Source organism: Oncorhynchus keta, chromosome 5, assembly GCF_023373465.1.
Source record: "Oncorhynchus keta strain PuntledgeMale-10-30-2019 chromosome 5, Oket_V2, whole genome shotgun sequence".
Taxonomy (NCBI): Eukaryota; Metazoa; Chordata; class Actinopteri; order Salmoniformes; family Salmonidae; genus Oncorhynchus; species Oncorhynchus keta.
The window spans coordinates 22,809,905-22,825,912 of NC_068425.1; the positions used below are offsets into that span (position 1 = coordinate 22,809,905).

Below are 16,008 nucleotides of genomic sequence, written 5' to 3' on the forward strand. Positions count from 1 at the left end.
AAAAACAATAAGCCTGAGGAGAAAATGGCCATTCCTCTACACATGGAATCCACCCTACAGAGAGAACACGACCTTTACACAGCCAGAACAGCTCTTTATTCCTCCAATGACCTGTAGTTTCTATCCAAAGTCAATAGGGTTGAAGAGATGACGGGAGGATGAGAGCTCTCCTCCTCCTCCTCCTGTCATATCAAGCACCTTGTGTCAACCTGGAGCCACTGGGGACAAATATGCACCAGGGTCTCCCGGGTCAAACAGACAAATTCTTCCTTTAATGGAGCCTGTCAGTCATTGGTGGGTTGATATTACGAGGGAGGCACTAGCGACCTAACTCCAGGGGTTAGGTACATGAGCCACCATGTGAGCCGAGGTGGCTGTATTTGCTGTGACAGGAGTTTTACAACACTTTAATCAAAACCCGCAGAGGGAGGGAAAGGCCATGAAGGGATCCTCTGTTATTCTTTGTCTTCATAATTCATCCAATGTGATTGAGACAGGATCTGTTTCTTTTAGTATTACTATGTACAGTATGTGCCCCCCACTGTTACAGCATCATCAATCCTCTGTTATGATTGGTCAATAACACACTTCAGCTGACACATGGCTTTTTATGCTTCTTTTCTATCAATCAGAGCTGTTTGTATTGTAACTGAATGCTCTGTATGTAGCCTGACTGTATGACATAGCCCTCTGTGTTACCTTTCCTGTGCTGCCGTGCTGCTCCCTCCTGCAGGTCTGCCTCCAGCTCAGACTGAGACAGGCCCATGCCCTGGGGGGTGTTGGGGGGCGTCAGCAGGCAGGAGGGGTCTAGAGCCAGGCTCTTGTGGCATCCCAGGTCAGCCTGGCTACTCCTAGGTAGGGCGTTCTGCAGCTCCAGACTCTTCAGCTTGTGGGCCAACTCTGCCTCTGCCAGGCAGCAGCTTAGGTCACCATGAGACCCCCGGGCCTGAGGGGGCGCCGCAGGGCTCAAAGAGTCCACCTCTGCCCTGAGCGAGGGGCGGGGAACTGGGTCAGGGACCACCACTGTGACAGAGGGCGAGGAGCGCGAGGTCGCAGACTTGGCGTCTGTAGCTGTCCCGCTGAGTGCCTGAAGGGAGGAAGAAGTCAATAAAACAGAGATGGAAAAACATCAAAGGTAAAATGTCTCATTTACTGAGCACCACCAGCCCAGGGTGGCCACTGGCCTCTCATTAGATTGTATATTTGTAAATTCTGGGTACACAGAGTCAGAAGGTCAGATAGGTGGTTACCTGCTGTGTTGTTTGACTGGTGGGGAGACTACGGATGAAGTCCTGCAGATGGCCGAGCTGCTCAAACAGAGCGGGTTCCGTGATTGGTTTACCCAACTCCAGGTGGAAGGTGTTGCTGGGCAGGATAAGGGGAGGGTGGTTGTCGAAACTCTCCAGGATTCCAGCTAGAGGAGGAGGGAAATACAGGACATCATAAAAGACAGAAGACGTGAAAAGATTACAACAGAAGCTCTGAAAGCGCTTTCTCACGGTGTACACTACATTATTTATACTTGTTATTTTACTTCATTAACTTAATTACATCTGATTTCTAGGTTAATCCTTTAGATTATCAAGTTAAAGAAAGACAGTCATGGCCTCTAGGACAAGATGAAGTTCCCCCCAGGGGGTGCCAGCGGGGGTTGGGCCATTCACACAGAAGAGGTGAGGTGACAGGGGACAGAGAAGGGAGACAGGTGCCAAGTCCTATATTGCGAGGGGCGGATTTGAGTGTTAACTCTGTGGTGAGACTGATTGGGCTGGACAGGGTTCTCCTCTCTAACCTCCCCCTGTACTCATGCTCCAATTTAGAGTTAGACTGGGGCAGGCAGACAGGATTACTCTGGGGAACACACTCAGCCACTGTCACAACTCCTACCGAAGGTGGCACCCCTTCCTGTTCGGGTGGCGCTCGGCGGTCGTCGTCACCGGCCTACTAGTTGCCACTGATCCTTTCTCCCCTTTCTGTTTATTGGTTTCACCTGTTTTTGTTTTAGGCTGATTAGTCGGGCTTTATTACCGGTAGGCCCGCCTGCTCTTTGTGAGGGATTGTTTTTGTGTAACTTGTGTGCACGTCTGTGGGTTACGTGTTTCCCATTTTCATGGGGTTATGTCCCCTTGTTTGGGGCATTTGTTTTGTTGTGCGCCCTGTGTTTTTGTGGGGTTGGCTTATGTTCGCCGTTTTGTGCATTAAAGTGGCACTACCCTGAACTCTGCTCCCTGCGCCTGACTTCTCACCCACTACACCAAGAACGTTACAGCCACTCTCAGACACAACAGGGAATAGGCCTCTAGTTACTAATACCCTGACTACACCACTCGCGTCACATTGCAAAATACATTTAGAAATCTATTATTCAATTATTGCACCCACACTGCTTGCGCACGTTAACGAGCGTCTGCATTGCCAAGGGCTAAAATAGAAGTCCTTTCTATTTCTGATGCAGATCGCGCTGCAAGTCCTGCCTCTCCCATCTCCTCATTGGTTTGTAGAAGCAGGTACCCACGTGCCATCTCCTCATTGGTTTATAGAAGCAGGTACCCACGTGCCATTTCCTCATTGGTTATACCCACGTCGGTGATTGAAAGACGCACTGTGTTGCTGGTCGTCGTGTTAATACTATGAAAGTTTAGATGCCAATCACCATATAAGTTCAAAGATGAAAAAGCCTGGAAGGAGGAGAGATTACTAGAAATGATTCGGTTGACCGTTTAATGTGTGGATTAATTGTCAAAGTAGAGGACCTTGTGCATTTCAGATAAAATAACAACTCAATGTTTTTATCCCAGGACAAATTAGCTAGCAACAGCAAGCTAGCTAAATAGGACAAATTAGCTAGAAATCGCAAGCTAACTAGCTAAATTGCCATAAATGTTTAGTGCTTTTCGACCTGTCCCCAAATTAATGTAATTGGTTCAGAGTTTGTGTTGATATTTTAACCTGCCGTAACCTGTCGCGATCGCGTTTGGTGTAGGGGGACAAAATACATTTATGCACGATGGCGCACGCGCTCAGCCGATTTGAGTTCCGTGTAACCTTATCAGGGCGACAGTCTGATCTGATTGAATCTTGGCAGAGTAATTTTGTATACACAAGTGTACAGACTACATAGGCTATGTGAATTTGTTTCTGTCCAAGAAATACGTGTTTGTTTGTTTCAAAATATGGTTTATACACGTTTGTATACGTGTACACAAGCGTACAGACTACATAGGCTATGTGAATTTGTTTGTGTCCAAGAAATACGTGTGTTTGCTTATTTCAAAATATGGTTTATACACGTGAACGTGTCATTGTGTCTGTTTGGCTACCCGCCGTGACTCTGCTGTATCTGTGTTCCACTCACTGGTCCTGAGGGCAGCCTCTGCCTCGTCTGGTGAGGGGTTCCAGTCTGCAGGACAGGCCCTGCCTGGGTTATACTCCCTCAGCATGTGGTGCAGTTGGGCTGGGTTCAGAGGCATGAACTCAGTCCTCAGAGAGCTCCATGATGCCTGAAACACACACACACACACATATGTACACTCACACGTTACAAGAATATCAAAGTACAGGCACAAGGACCATGATACAAGGAATATGATTGCATATTTCACAAAAGAGTAAACATGGCATCATTTAAATGCAAGAGCTGGCAGACCTGTTTGATGTCATTGTTGTTCGTGAAACTATAAATGACAGGGTAGCATTTCCTCAGTGGGGTCATTTCAACACAAAGCTATTCGTGCAAAAAATATTTCAAACCAAAAATCTGTCCAAGTACTGTAATTACATATTTGTGTCAGATTATGTGGTGATGAATTCATTAGGAATATAAATCTAGGACTGTAAGTAATACTTGTCATGCCAACCTCTATCACTGTCTGTAGTAATAAAATCAACACACACGCGCAAACACGCGCGCACGCGCGCACACACACACATACACACACACACACACACACACACACACAGAATGGAGAAATGTTCAAATGCTTGATTGTGAGGGTCAATGTTCCTGAATGTCACATTTTCCATCTATTTGACTAAACATTGATGAATCATGAACGTCAAGCGTCAGATGTCATCAGAAGAAGTGCTAATTACAGCGTCTAGATTCCAGTATGTGTTATATGACTATGAACAATCAGGTGTTTTTTATCCTCTCAGTTGATCTCTCTGTTTAGTGGGAATAAACACACAAGAGACTTAATCTTTAACTATTTCCTCATTCACTCAGACACACCTTGGAGAGCTGAGGTGTTTTAATGACTCAGTAACTAACCAGAAAGACATATGTGAATCATTTCAAGATGACATCATTGGCATCGAGGTGTTATTGGTATGCTGACAGGCATTGTGTAGAATATATCAGACCATATTTACCCCAGCCTTGTAACCCATCATTCCTCCAATGAGCACACCCTCTTTGTCGCATGACAGCACAGAGGCTGGCCAGAAGGAGGAGTTATGGGAATGTTTATAAGCAATAGTGACTTACTTTTTACATTATTTTATGTCTATATTTACTATATCTACTATTTGACTTGGTGTATCCCAGTCATAAGTGGCATAACATTATGGCATCAATGACACAATCTTCCTAACTTTATATCATCATTAATTACTGGAGACAGAGAGCTCAGCCATAACAAAACCATGCCACATCACTGGTAATTTACTATGTCCCTCACTCCCTCGAGCCCAGAACTCCAGATGGAAAACTGAGAATATCACAAGGGTGTAAGCTCCATTTTACCAACCACAACATCTGACCTCGTGCCATGGGAGTGATCCATACACAAAACCACCAGCCTCCTAGCAACCATCCCCACGAATAGAGGAGAGAGACAGCCTTTGACTGAGGGGAGACTGGTTCTACTACTGCGGAGCTGTTTTGGGGCTGTTACCATGGCTGCCTTCTGGTTAGATATTGAGAACAGGTGTTGTCTCAAATTGTATTAGCCCCTAATGGCTGTGGATTGAAGAGTGAAATGCTACACTGTCAGTCCGGTTGCACTGAGTCTCAGCAGGCTCCTTTCTCCATTCCTGGTGAATCAGATCAAGAAACTATCAACTCTGGATCTAAATATGAGGGCAGCTGCAGGTGAAAATACAACTTTCTGACTGAATTTGATGCTTTAAGGCTGTGCAAACTTTAAGATTAAATTGGGATGAGTAGGAGGTGAGTCTCTCATGTACTAACCCGGGAGAACATTACAAGACCATGACGTGTCCACAGCCTTCCTGCAGCCCCTGGACATTCATAGGATGAGACATACAGTAGGGTGGGCCTGTCACGGCAGAGGTCACTCTTTTCTTTGAAGGTGACAGGGCTAAAGCCAGCCTTGTGTCACACACAGACTGGCAACAGGTTTTCCCAATCTCCCTTTTATTTACAGGTGTCATAAACATGACCAGAAACAGGATATGACTATGTGTTTAACATTTGTTTCTCCACTTATTTGTTTAATTTGTATATTTAAACATGATTTAAATAGGCAAGACAGTTAAGAACAAATTCTTATTTACATTGACGGCCTACCCCGGCCAAACCCGGATGACGCTGGGCCAATTGTACACCGCCCTATGGGACACCCAATCACGGCCGGATGTGATACAGCCTGGAATCGTGTTAACTAACCCAACCACCACCAGAAATGTTAAGGCTCAACTTCCCCCAGTAAACATGATCCTCCTTTCAGAGAATTACAGAGAGAATGGCATGCTTAAGGAAGGATTAACTACTCCGTGGCACGCATTTTAAAGCCACAGGCATCAACAACATGGGATTTAAACATACATACAGTGAACCTGGCCATGACCCCACTGTCCGAGGATGTCTAAGGGGGAGTTGGGATATGCAAAAAACACATTTCCAATTCACACGTCTATAATATGCACACTTGTACATGTGTGAAACAGGATAAATATAAGCACCCACCTAATTATGAATTATTATTATGTCTATTTGTTTAAGTTCTAGGTGCAAGGACTGCCTATCTTGGCAAAATGTGTATTTTCTTCAACAATAGATGAGAAGTCATTGCATAATAGGAGATGTAGAGTACAATTTGGTGGGAAAAAATTCCATTGTTTCCAAGCATTCTTTTCCCTCTCCCACAGCTCTGTCAGGCTTTTTTGATGATGTCATGTGGTGGTGCATGTGAGTTCCACTCAGCTGACATCCGTCAGTGAAAATAAGCTTTCAGCTCTAACATTTTCAATCTGTTCCATACCTTGAATTGCTATAGTGGACAAAAAATGTTGTCATTAACACCCCATTGCTTCATTGCTTCACCATTACATCTAGGTGTTGACATCACACCGATAGTGTTAAGAGCAGTCTAACTGTTCTGAAATGTTGTCATTAACACCCCATTGCTTCATTGCTTCACCATTACATCTAGGTGTTGACATCACACCGATAGTGTTAAGAGCAGTCTAACTGTTCTGAAATGTTGTCATTAACACCCCATTGCTTCATTGCTTCACCATTACATCTAGGTGTTGACATCACACCGATAGTGTTAAGACCAGTCTAACTGTTCTGAAATGTTGTCATTAACACCCCATTGCTTCATTGCTTCACCATTACATCTAGGTGTTGTCATCACACCGATAGTGGTAAGACCATACTTTGTCTAACTGTTCTCATAACATCAGAAGTGTGTATCGTACTAAGATAATAACATTGTGATAGTAGTTTGAATGGGCCATTGTGGGGTGAGAGATGTTGTTTGTTCACTGCCACACTAGTTGTGGGAGAAGGTGTGTGTACACAGACTGTTGGTTTTATACCTCTATAGCACCTTACTAAACATTCCCCTGCAGGTACCTGAAGCCTGCAGTATTTTTCCAGATCTGATAACTGGCCAGGGCAGGGGAATGTTTAGTAAGGTGCTATAGAGGTATAAAACCAACAGTCTGTGTACACACACCTTCTCCCACAACTAGTGTGGCAGTGAACAAACAACATCTCTCACCCCACAATGGCCCATTCAAACTACTATCACAATGTTATTATCTTATAACTACTTCAACAGTATCACCTCCATCAAAGACAACATGCATTTCTAAGAGTAAAACCTAGTTAACAATGAAATGTAGGGAAACAGAGTTTCAGTGATGATTCATGAATGTTTTCAATGTTTTGTGAGATTTTCCTAAATACTTCCCAAAGGTTTCCCACTCGAGGCATGTTCGGTATGCCAATACTCTCCCGTGGGCAGATTCTGCATGTAGACCCAAGAATCTGCCGGGACTGAATGGGATCCCTGTGATAACGAACTGCAGTAGTTTCAGTCTTTGGCTTTTCGTCACTGGTTATATGGACTAGAGGTCGACCGATTATGATTTTTCAACGCCAATACCGATACTGTTTATTGGAGGACAAAAAAAGCTGATACCGATTAATCGGACGGTTTTTAAAATGTATTTGTAATAATGACAATTACAACCATACTGAATGAACACTTATTTTAACTTATAAATATATATTGAAACATGTTCAATTTGGTTTAAATAATGCAAAAACAAAGTTTTGGAGAAGAAAGTAAAGTGCAATATGTGCCAAGTAAGAAAGCTAATGTTTCAGTTCCTTGCTGAGAACATATGAAAGCATGTGGTTCCTTTTAACATGAGTCTTTAATATTCCCAGGTAAGAAGTTTTAGGTTGTAGTTATTATAGGAATTATAGGACTATTTCTCTCTATACCATTTATATTTCATTAACCTTTGACTATTGGATGTTATTATAGGCACTTTAGTATTGCCAGTGTAACAGTATAGCTTCCGTATCTCTCCTCGCTCCTACCTGGGCACGAACCAGGAACACAACGACAACAGCCATCCTCGAAGCAGTATTACCCATCGCTCCACAAAAGCCGCGGCCCTTGCAGAGCAAGGGGAACAACTACTCCAAGTCTCAGAGCGAGTGACGTTTGAAATGCTATTAGCGCGCACCCTGCTAACTAGCTAGCCATTTCACATCACATTACACCAGCCTAATCTTGGAAGTTGATCGGCTTGAAGTCATAGACAGCAGAGCTAATGGCAAAACGCACGAAAGTGCTGTTTGAATTCATGCTTATGAGCCTGCTGGTGCCTACCATCGCTCTGTCAGACTGCTCTATCAAATCATATACTTAATTATAACATAATAAGACACAGAAATACGAGCCTTAGGGCATTAATATGGTCGAATCCGGAAACTATCATCTCGAAAACAAGACGTTTATTCTTTCAGTGAAATACGGAACCGTTCCGTATTTTATCTCACGGGTGGCATCCATCGGTCTAAACATTCCTGTTACATTGCACAACCGTCAATATTATGTCATAATTATGTAAAATTCTGGCAAATTAGTTCGCAATGAGCCAGGCGGCCCAAACTGTTGCATATACCTTGACTCTGCGTGCAAAGAACGCAAGAGAAGTGACAATTTCACCTGGTTAATATTGCCTGCTAACCTGGATTTCTTTTAGCTAAATATGCAGGTTTAAAAATATATACTTCTGTGTATTGATTTTAAGAAAGGCATTGGTGTTTATGGTTAGGTATACGTTGGAGCAACGACAGTCCTTTTTTGCGAATGCGCACAGCATCGATTATATGCAACGCAGGACACGCTAGATAAACTAGTAATATCATCAACCATGTGTAGTTATAACTAGTGATTATGATTGATTAAGTTTAGCAACTTACCGTGGCTTCTTACTGCATTCGCGTAACAGGCGGGCTCCTCGTGAGGCAGGGGGTTAGAGAGTTGGACTAGTTAACCATAAGGTTGCAAGATTGAATCCCTGAGCTGACAAGGTAAAAATCTGTCGTGCTGCCCCTGACTAAGGCAGTTAACCCACCGTTCCTAGGCCGTCATTTAAAATAAGAATGTGTTCTTAACTGACTTGCCTAGTTAAATGAAGATTAAATAAAGGTGTAAAAGAAAAAGAAAAAAGAAAATCGGCAAAATCGATGTCCAAAATTACCGATTGTTACGAAAACTTTAAATCGTCCCTAATTAATCGGACATTCCGATTAATCGGTCGACCTCTAATATGGACTATCAGGGATGAACGAAGGCGGGGCTTAAACTGCTTGGCTACAAGTGATTCACGTGTGGCCCACACAGATCGGAAGGGGGGAGGAGGCTTTGGATAAGAGTTTCTTTTTGCGAGGGTGGAAACGTTGCAAACTGCCGGAACTCATAATTCCTAACACGTATAGACCCAGAAGTAAATCACGCAGTTGACCAAATGAATAATGATTTTACTTTTGGGTTAACAGAGATTAGTGTACCAATAATGAACTGAGACACTTGGTGATGTACAGTCTAATACACTGTAAAATACCATTTTGATACACTATATATTCAGACTGCTTTGGACATCTTGGCTGCAGTGTTATTTAGTGCTCTGACTCAGCAGACCAAACCGAAACAGGAAGTGAAAATAAAGGAAGTGCCCTCTGACCTGTAGTAGGTTCTCCTTGGGCGTTGCCAGCAGATTGACAGCAGCAGAGAGCTTCTGGAAGAACTCCACAGCCAGGTCCCCTAGGCCCATCCCCTGTATCCAGTCCATCAGCAGGTCCAGGTTGGCCCTGATCTGGACCCCTCTAGACCACTGGTAGAACCCACCTCCAGAGCCTGCAGAACAAAACACCACTCAGACATGCTCATGTAATTTCGATCATAACTATTGAGTGTAATGAAACTTCTATAAGATGCAGCATGCTAGCAGATACCCATAGACTTCCAGTTATTGCACAAGCTCTAGTTAGCATTGGCTCACGAAACTAGCTCTAACGTTCTCCATAGTGGACACAGAAACATAAAAATGCTATCCACAAGTTAATCTTACTCTGGGGAAAGTCCAAATCCCAAAGTATCCCATTAACACATACAGTATGTATTTTATGAGGATACTTGTGATAGGACCTTGAGGATTTTAAGATTTGATCCTACAAAACCCCATGGATGAGAAACAGAGCATGTTGGAGGTCTCACCTCTCTCCATGAGTGCGTTGAAGAGGGATGCATTGGTGAAGAAGAAGAGGTAGGCGCAGAGCTGCGAGCTGATGTCAGAGTGCACCTGGAAGGCGTTGAGCAGAGACAGCGCCTCCTTCAGGACATCCAGGATGCCACTCACGCCCTCGGGCACACACAGCTGCCCGCTCTCCGAGAACGGGTTCCCATCCAGCAGGCTTGGCAGTGCCGAGTACATACTCTGAGGACAGAGAGAGGCATGCTAGAGGTGTTAGTCACAGCTACATGACTTTACCTCACTGTACCATAGTCTAGCACAGCACCTCTCTGAGGAGAGAGAGGGAGATAAGAAACCTTACAGTCACAGCTACTGTACCCAATACCACTAATACAGAAAGTATACTGCATTATATATTGATCTTTAAAAGGGACGTTTTGTCAGCGATTCTCACTTTATCAGCCATACTCTCTATAAAATAAACCTTCATCAACATGCAAACATTTGTTGACAGATTCAGTAAAACTGCAGAGGAATCAGTGACTTAGTCAACAGGGCTATGCCCACTGACCTTGAGCTCCCTGAGCCAATCAGAAAACAGTCAGAGCCCAAGGAGGAGGGGTTACAGAAAGCCAGACAGGGACAGACACACTTCCCCTCCAAAGGGGGAGAGCCAGGGGCCTGATAGCCAGGGGCCTGATAGCCAGGGGCCTGAGACTGTCCAGTCTTGACACTCACCATTGTTAACAGTGTACCATATACAGTCCTGGGAATCACATTGATAACACTGGTGCCACTGGCCATTCCTGACAGAAACACAAATGTTTCCCAGTGACTCAACCCCGCTCTGCCCCCTCCAGCCTCCTGATAATTCCCATAATAAGTAAATGCCAAGTATCATAAACTAGCTGATAATAGCCCATGCTGTTGACTACTAAGGAATTGTAATGCCAGTGAGTAATAGACATGAGAATAATCTTCTCCTACAACTTCTCCTGGAGTGTTTTGTCTCATGGTTAGTTGTTCCACCAATTGGGTGTCTTTTGAGTAGTGTAACTTGTTGGAAAAAACAAAAATGTTATATTTCACCTACTTTTAGCATTCTGTCATAAACAGTACATGTTCTAAAAAAAACTTGTTTTCCAACTCATGAGGTTAAATAAAAAATGGACTATAATAAGTGCCTATTAAATGACAAATAAGGTAACAGGGTTGACCGTAACAGTATCGACCGTAACAGGGTTGACGACTTCATCTTAAATCATCCATAAATCCCCTTGTGACAGGGGGAATCAAAGCTTTTTCATGCAACAGGGAGGGGCAATTGAATGCAAGCTTCACTAAATATATATATTTAAAACATATCTAGCCTGTCTATGCTCGACCCGCTCAGCTTTCCACCACAAAACATCAGAACATTTCCGAAAAGACTACAACCACCTGCTTTTACACTATGATTTGACTATTAGTTTCTTTTTATTTGCACTTTGAAAAAGGAATAGTTTCACCATCTTTAAATGAGAGTTCAGTTCATGTAACAGGGTTGACCTTAAAAGGATACTGGCAATGATGCCCTTTATCTACTCCCCTAGAGTCAGATGAACTTGTGGATAGCATTTTTATGTCTCTGTGTCCAAAACGAAGGAAGTTTGTGGTAGTTTCGCGAACCAATACCAACTAGCGTTAGTGTAATGACTGGAAGTCTGAGGGGTTTCTACTTGCATGCTTAAAATGAATCACTAATCACATGAAGGCCAAAAAGATCATTTAAAAAAGTGATCATCAAGGACAAGAACCACCCGAGCCACTGCCTGTTCACCCTGCTATCATCCAGAAGGCGAGGTCAGTACAGGTGCATCAAAGCTGGGACCGAGAGACTGAAAAACAGCTTCTATCTCAAGGACATCAGACTGTTAAATAGCCATCAGTAGCACCTTAGAGGCTGCTGCCCTATATACATAGACTTGAAATCACTAGCCACTTTAATAAATGGGGCACTAGTCACTTTAATAATGTTTACATATCTTGCATTACTCATCTCATATGTACAGTATATACTGTATTCTATACTATTCTACTGTATCTTTAGTCTATGCCGCTCTGACATTGCTCTTCCATATATTTATATATTCTTAATTCCATTCCTTTACTTAGATTTGTGTGTATTGTTGCATATGTTCTGAAATTGTTAGATATTACTTGTTAGATATTACTGCACTGTCGGAGATAAAAACACAAGCATTTCGTTACACCCGCAATAACATCTGCTGAAGATGTGTATGTGACCAATACAATTTGATTTGATGATCTTCAGGAAATATAACTGAGTGTTTACAAAAGGCACTCACTTCGTTGAACTACCCACATACTGGTCAAGGCTTTCACAGAGCAGGAAAACAAGCAGGAAAACCTGTTTCCCAACAACAGTTCAATGCCCAAAAGTTAGTGGTTGTCTGATAGAATGCAACCTGTTTGAAAAGTTGTGCTGGAGTTACTACCCTGATGTCATTGCTCATTTCATGCATGGGCAGGTGGCGGGGAGGGATTTGAAAATTCAATGAACTGAGTAAAGGAGCATGAATAGAGCTAGATATAGGCCACATCTTTGTATCTGTGCCATTATAATGTCCTGGGACAGCATGGGCAGCTCGATTGAGGCTATCTCCATTTTAAAGTAGCACATTGCCTTCTTCTTCATTGGCTGATAACTCCCTACCCAGTTGACTACTTTAAAATGGTGGAAGCCCTCAATGGCAATGGGTTTTATCCATGAGGAGTCATCTATCTTTCTGGATGGGAGCACCCATACCCCCCTTTTCCCGCACAGACAGACAGACAGACAGACAGACAGACAGACAGACAGACAGACAGACAGACAGACAGACAGACAGACAGACAGACAGACTCTCTCTGGGTGAGTAGAAAGGGGAGAGGGGAAACGAGGTGACACTGAAACATGTACAGCTCTCATGTACTATTCTTTTTGCTATGACCATTGACAAATATAGGGCCCTGGCAGACCACAATCTGGTAAAAGGTTTAACATAAACAAAACCCTTGTTCTATGTTTCAACAAAATAAAGTTTAAACAGACACATTCTTGCTTCCACCAAAAGTGAGAAGGACCCAAACAATAGGAAGCCAAGTTCTGACCATTGAGCACTCAATAAGTAAAAAATACTTTGAGTCACAGTGCAGAGATCCTGGCCTCCTCCCTTCTCCTCCTCTTCCCTCCTCCCCCTTCTCCACCCCCCTCCTCCCTCCTCTGACACAGCTCTCTGCCATTGTCTTAGTCCATGACATCACCCCTCAGCCAGCCAGGTCAGCAGGCACATATCATGACTAAGACAGACACTTCAGAGGCTCTGAAAGATCATAAAGACCTGCCTGTTAAATCCCAATCACCATACATACATTCCTTCAACCACAGGTCACTAGATAGATCACTAGATAGATAGAGACCAGTTCCGCAGAGCTACAGGTGCTGGTTAGTTATTAAGCTGAGATTGTCAGAATGAAGGGAACTGGGGATCGTATTCTCCAGTACAGCATTAAATGTCCAACTGTTTTAGAATATAAACAAAGTTAAAGTGGTAGCATGTCTGAGAAAACATACAGTACATGGCTGTGGGTGTGAGCTTGAGTAGTTTGTTGACAGAAATAGGGTCATACTGGCACAAAAAAAGTGTCACAATTTACCTAAGGTAAAGACTTGGCCTGTGTCTGTCACTTGACCCCAGAATGTGCAGTGAGTACCCCGCCCATCCCTCCCTGTGGTGTGTCTATGTGAAGACAGACCCTCTGTTCCTGAGTAGGAAACAGACTTTTGGAAAAGGCCAGTACTCTGCCCTGCTTCTCCACCAGACTACAGCTGCTTCCCTGACCACTGCACATCCAACCACCACCAAAACAAAGCCTGCTTTCCCCTGAGCTCCAGCGGTGACTGTCTAACTAGAGCCTGTAACTATTGGGGGAAAATGCCCTTCCACACCATGTAAAATTTAAATGTACCTGTCAACAGGGAAAGTTGACAGGCATGTGTAAGCTTTCTTGTATCAATGGTTTCTGCCATGAAACGGAAATCTAGGGACAGGAAGAGGCTGTCTCGGAGCATTCAAAACAACTGCAGCACATACAATCCTGTTCCCTGTTCCCACCCATGCCGGTGCTCCCTCCCATCCTGGAACAGTCATCGCCAGGCACCTTTGCCATGGTAACGGGTGTTTCCAGTCAACCGTGTTATTGGGTGTCTATTGCTGGTCTCTGGGTTACTGTGGCAGTGATGGTGCTCTGTTAATGCCATAGAGTTAGTTATAGGGCCCAAACATAGGAAACTCCAGTAAACCCTGCCTGGGAGTGTCTTCCTGGGGCTCACTGTTGAACAGGATAGACCTTTTGTTGCTCTCTATAAACATTTCAAAAGACTTTGGAAATACCCTCGAAGTGGATTTACAGAATATTAAAAAGATGATAAGTAGTCCTTTATTCCACTGGAAAAGATGACACTATCTGACACGCCTATCCTTACTGAGAGAGCCAGAGAGAGTGTGCATGTTTCCCCTGGCTTATTATGGCTTATTGTCTGGCATGCTACCAGCAAACGGAGAATGGTGTTCATAAGGTCTCTAGTCCTGCTTCCCGTAGTCCACAGGCAAAGGATGGCTTTCTATTTGGGCTGTGCAAGGTTTTCTGGAGGAAATAGTCAAGGATGTTATTATTTGTGTACATGTGCGGTATGTGTGCTAATTGTGTGTGCAAGGCACGTGTCTATGTTTGTGTGCATGTTGCATGCATGTAATCTATTGGTGAGTGTATCAGTGGAGGCTGGTGAGGGGAGGATGGTTCATAATGATGGTTGGAACGGAGCAAATGGAATGCCATCTACAATGTATGATTATAGTATGTGTGACTATGCACTGACCTTGGTGAGGTAATAGACAGACTGCTGGAAGGTGAACATGATGACCTCCTCCAGGACCGTCATGGCCTCCTCACTGGCAGTCCTAGTGGACCACATCTCTGACTCCGGCTCTGAGCCCTCCTCCTCCTCTTCCTCCTGCCTCCAGGGCAGCAGCTGGGGAACGTCATGCTGGATGAAGTGCAGCAGCTCGATGGAGTTGGCCATCCACAGCACCAGCGGCCGCAGGCCTGGGATCAGCTCCTCTATGCTTAGCAGCTGCACATCCTCTGGCTCTTGCTGGACATCACTGAAGCTCCTGCAAATGGAGACATATAGACAGGTCTGAGTTCAGTCCAACAGCCAACAGATACCCTGTACTGGGTGAATGGCACTAAAAGTGGCTTGCGAGTGACTCATAATTTACATCATGAATCTATCCCTTGGAATGAATGCTAATTTAAACCATTACATTTGATTTCCATGTGCAATTGAGTGAAATATGAAATGAAACATTAATTCTTAAAAATCCTTCCTCCTTTCTCAGCAGGCAGCTAAAGCACAGCTTTGGAATATAGTGCCCTGCAATAATGTTCCATAATATTAAATCATCATGAGATATAATTTTGACTTCATACACTTCAATGGGCAGCATATAGAGAAGTATGAACATCAAGAGATCATGACTCCTTCTCAGCTTCTTATTCTGTAAAGAAGTCACTGGGACGTGTGACAATAAGAGAATGCTATATCTGTGTACTACACATCCCTCCCAGAAATTCAAGTAGCATTGTTGTTGGAATGTAGTGGAAGGCAGTAGCATCATATTCTAAGACTCCTAGCTCTACATACAGTCTGTATATGACTCATAGCAAACACTAAAGTTGAAAGGGGTGTTAGTGTCAGAGGCAGCAGGTTGCCACTGTTCTGCACCCTGTTGTCATCTTTGCTGTTCATTGTTAGCATTTCTGGGGCAGGCTGAGTGATTGAGGTTGGAGAGGCGGCTACTCACCTTTCTGGTTGGATCACAGCAAGCTCCTTTGTTTTCTCCTGCAAGGGGACAGAGATAAAGACGACGTTCATTTCAAACCAGCAGCAAGCCTATCTAAATGATATTCCATCCTGATGACACATTTGATTACATT

General features: G+C 43.8%; 1 protein-coding gene across 2 annotated transcripts in view; it reads right to left on the reverse strand.

The window, feature by feature from the left end:
* Positions 1 to 16,008, reverse strand: part of LOC118364675 (ras-associating and dilute domain-containing protein-like) — a 34,315-nt gene that overhangs the window by 10,018 nt on the left and 8,289 nt on the right. For both annotated transcript variants that reach the window (XM_052519087.1, XM_052519086.1), the window contains exons 6-12: positions 15,876 to 15,913; positions 14,888 to 15,182; positions 9,990 to 10,209; positions 9,457 to 9,629; positions 3,356 to 3,500; positions 1,251 to 1,414; positions 700 to 1,087 (exon numbers count right to left, since the gene is read on the reverse strand). In XM_052519087.1, the coding sequence (XP_052375047.1) occupies positions 700 to 1,087; positions 1,251 to 1,414; positions 3,356 to 3,500; positions 9,457 to 9,629; positions 9,990 to 10,209; positions 14,888 to 15,182; positions 15,876 to 15,913 (1,423 nt within the window). The remainder of the gene's footprint in view (positions 1 to 699; positions 1,088 to 1,250; positions 1,415 to 3,355; positions 3,501 to 9,456; positions 9,630 to 9,989; positions 10,210 to 14,887; positions 15,183 to 15,875; positions 15,914 to 16,008) is intronic.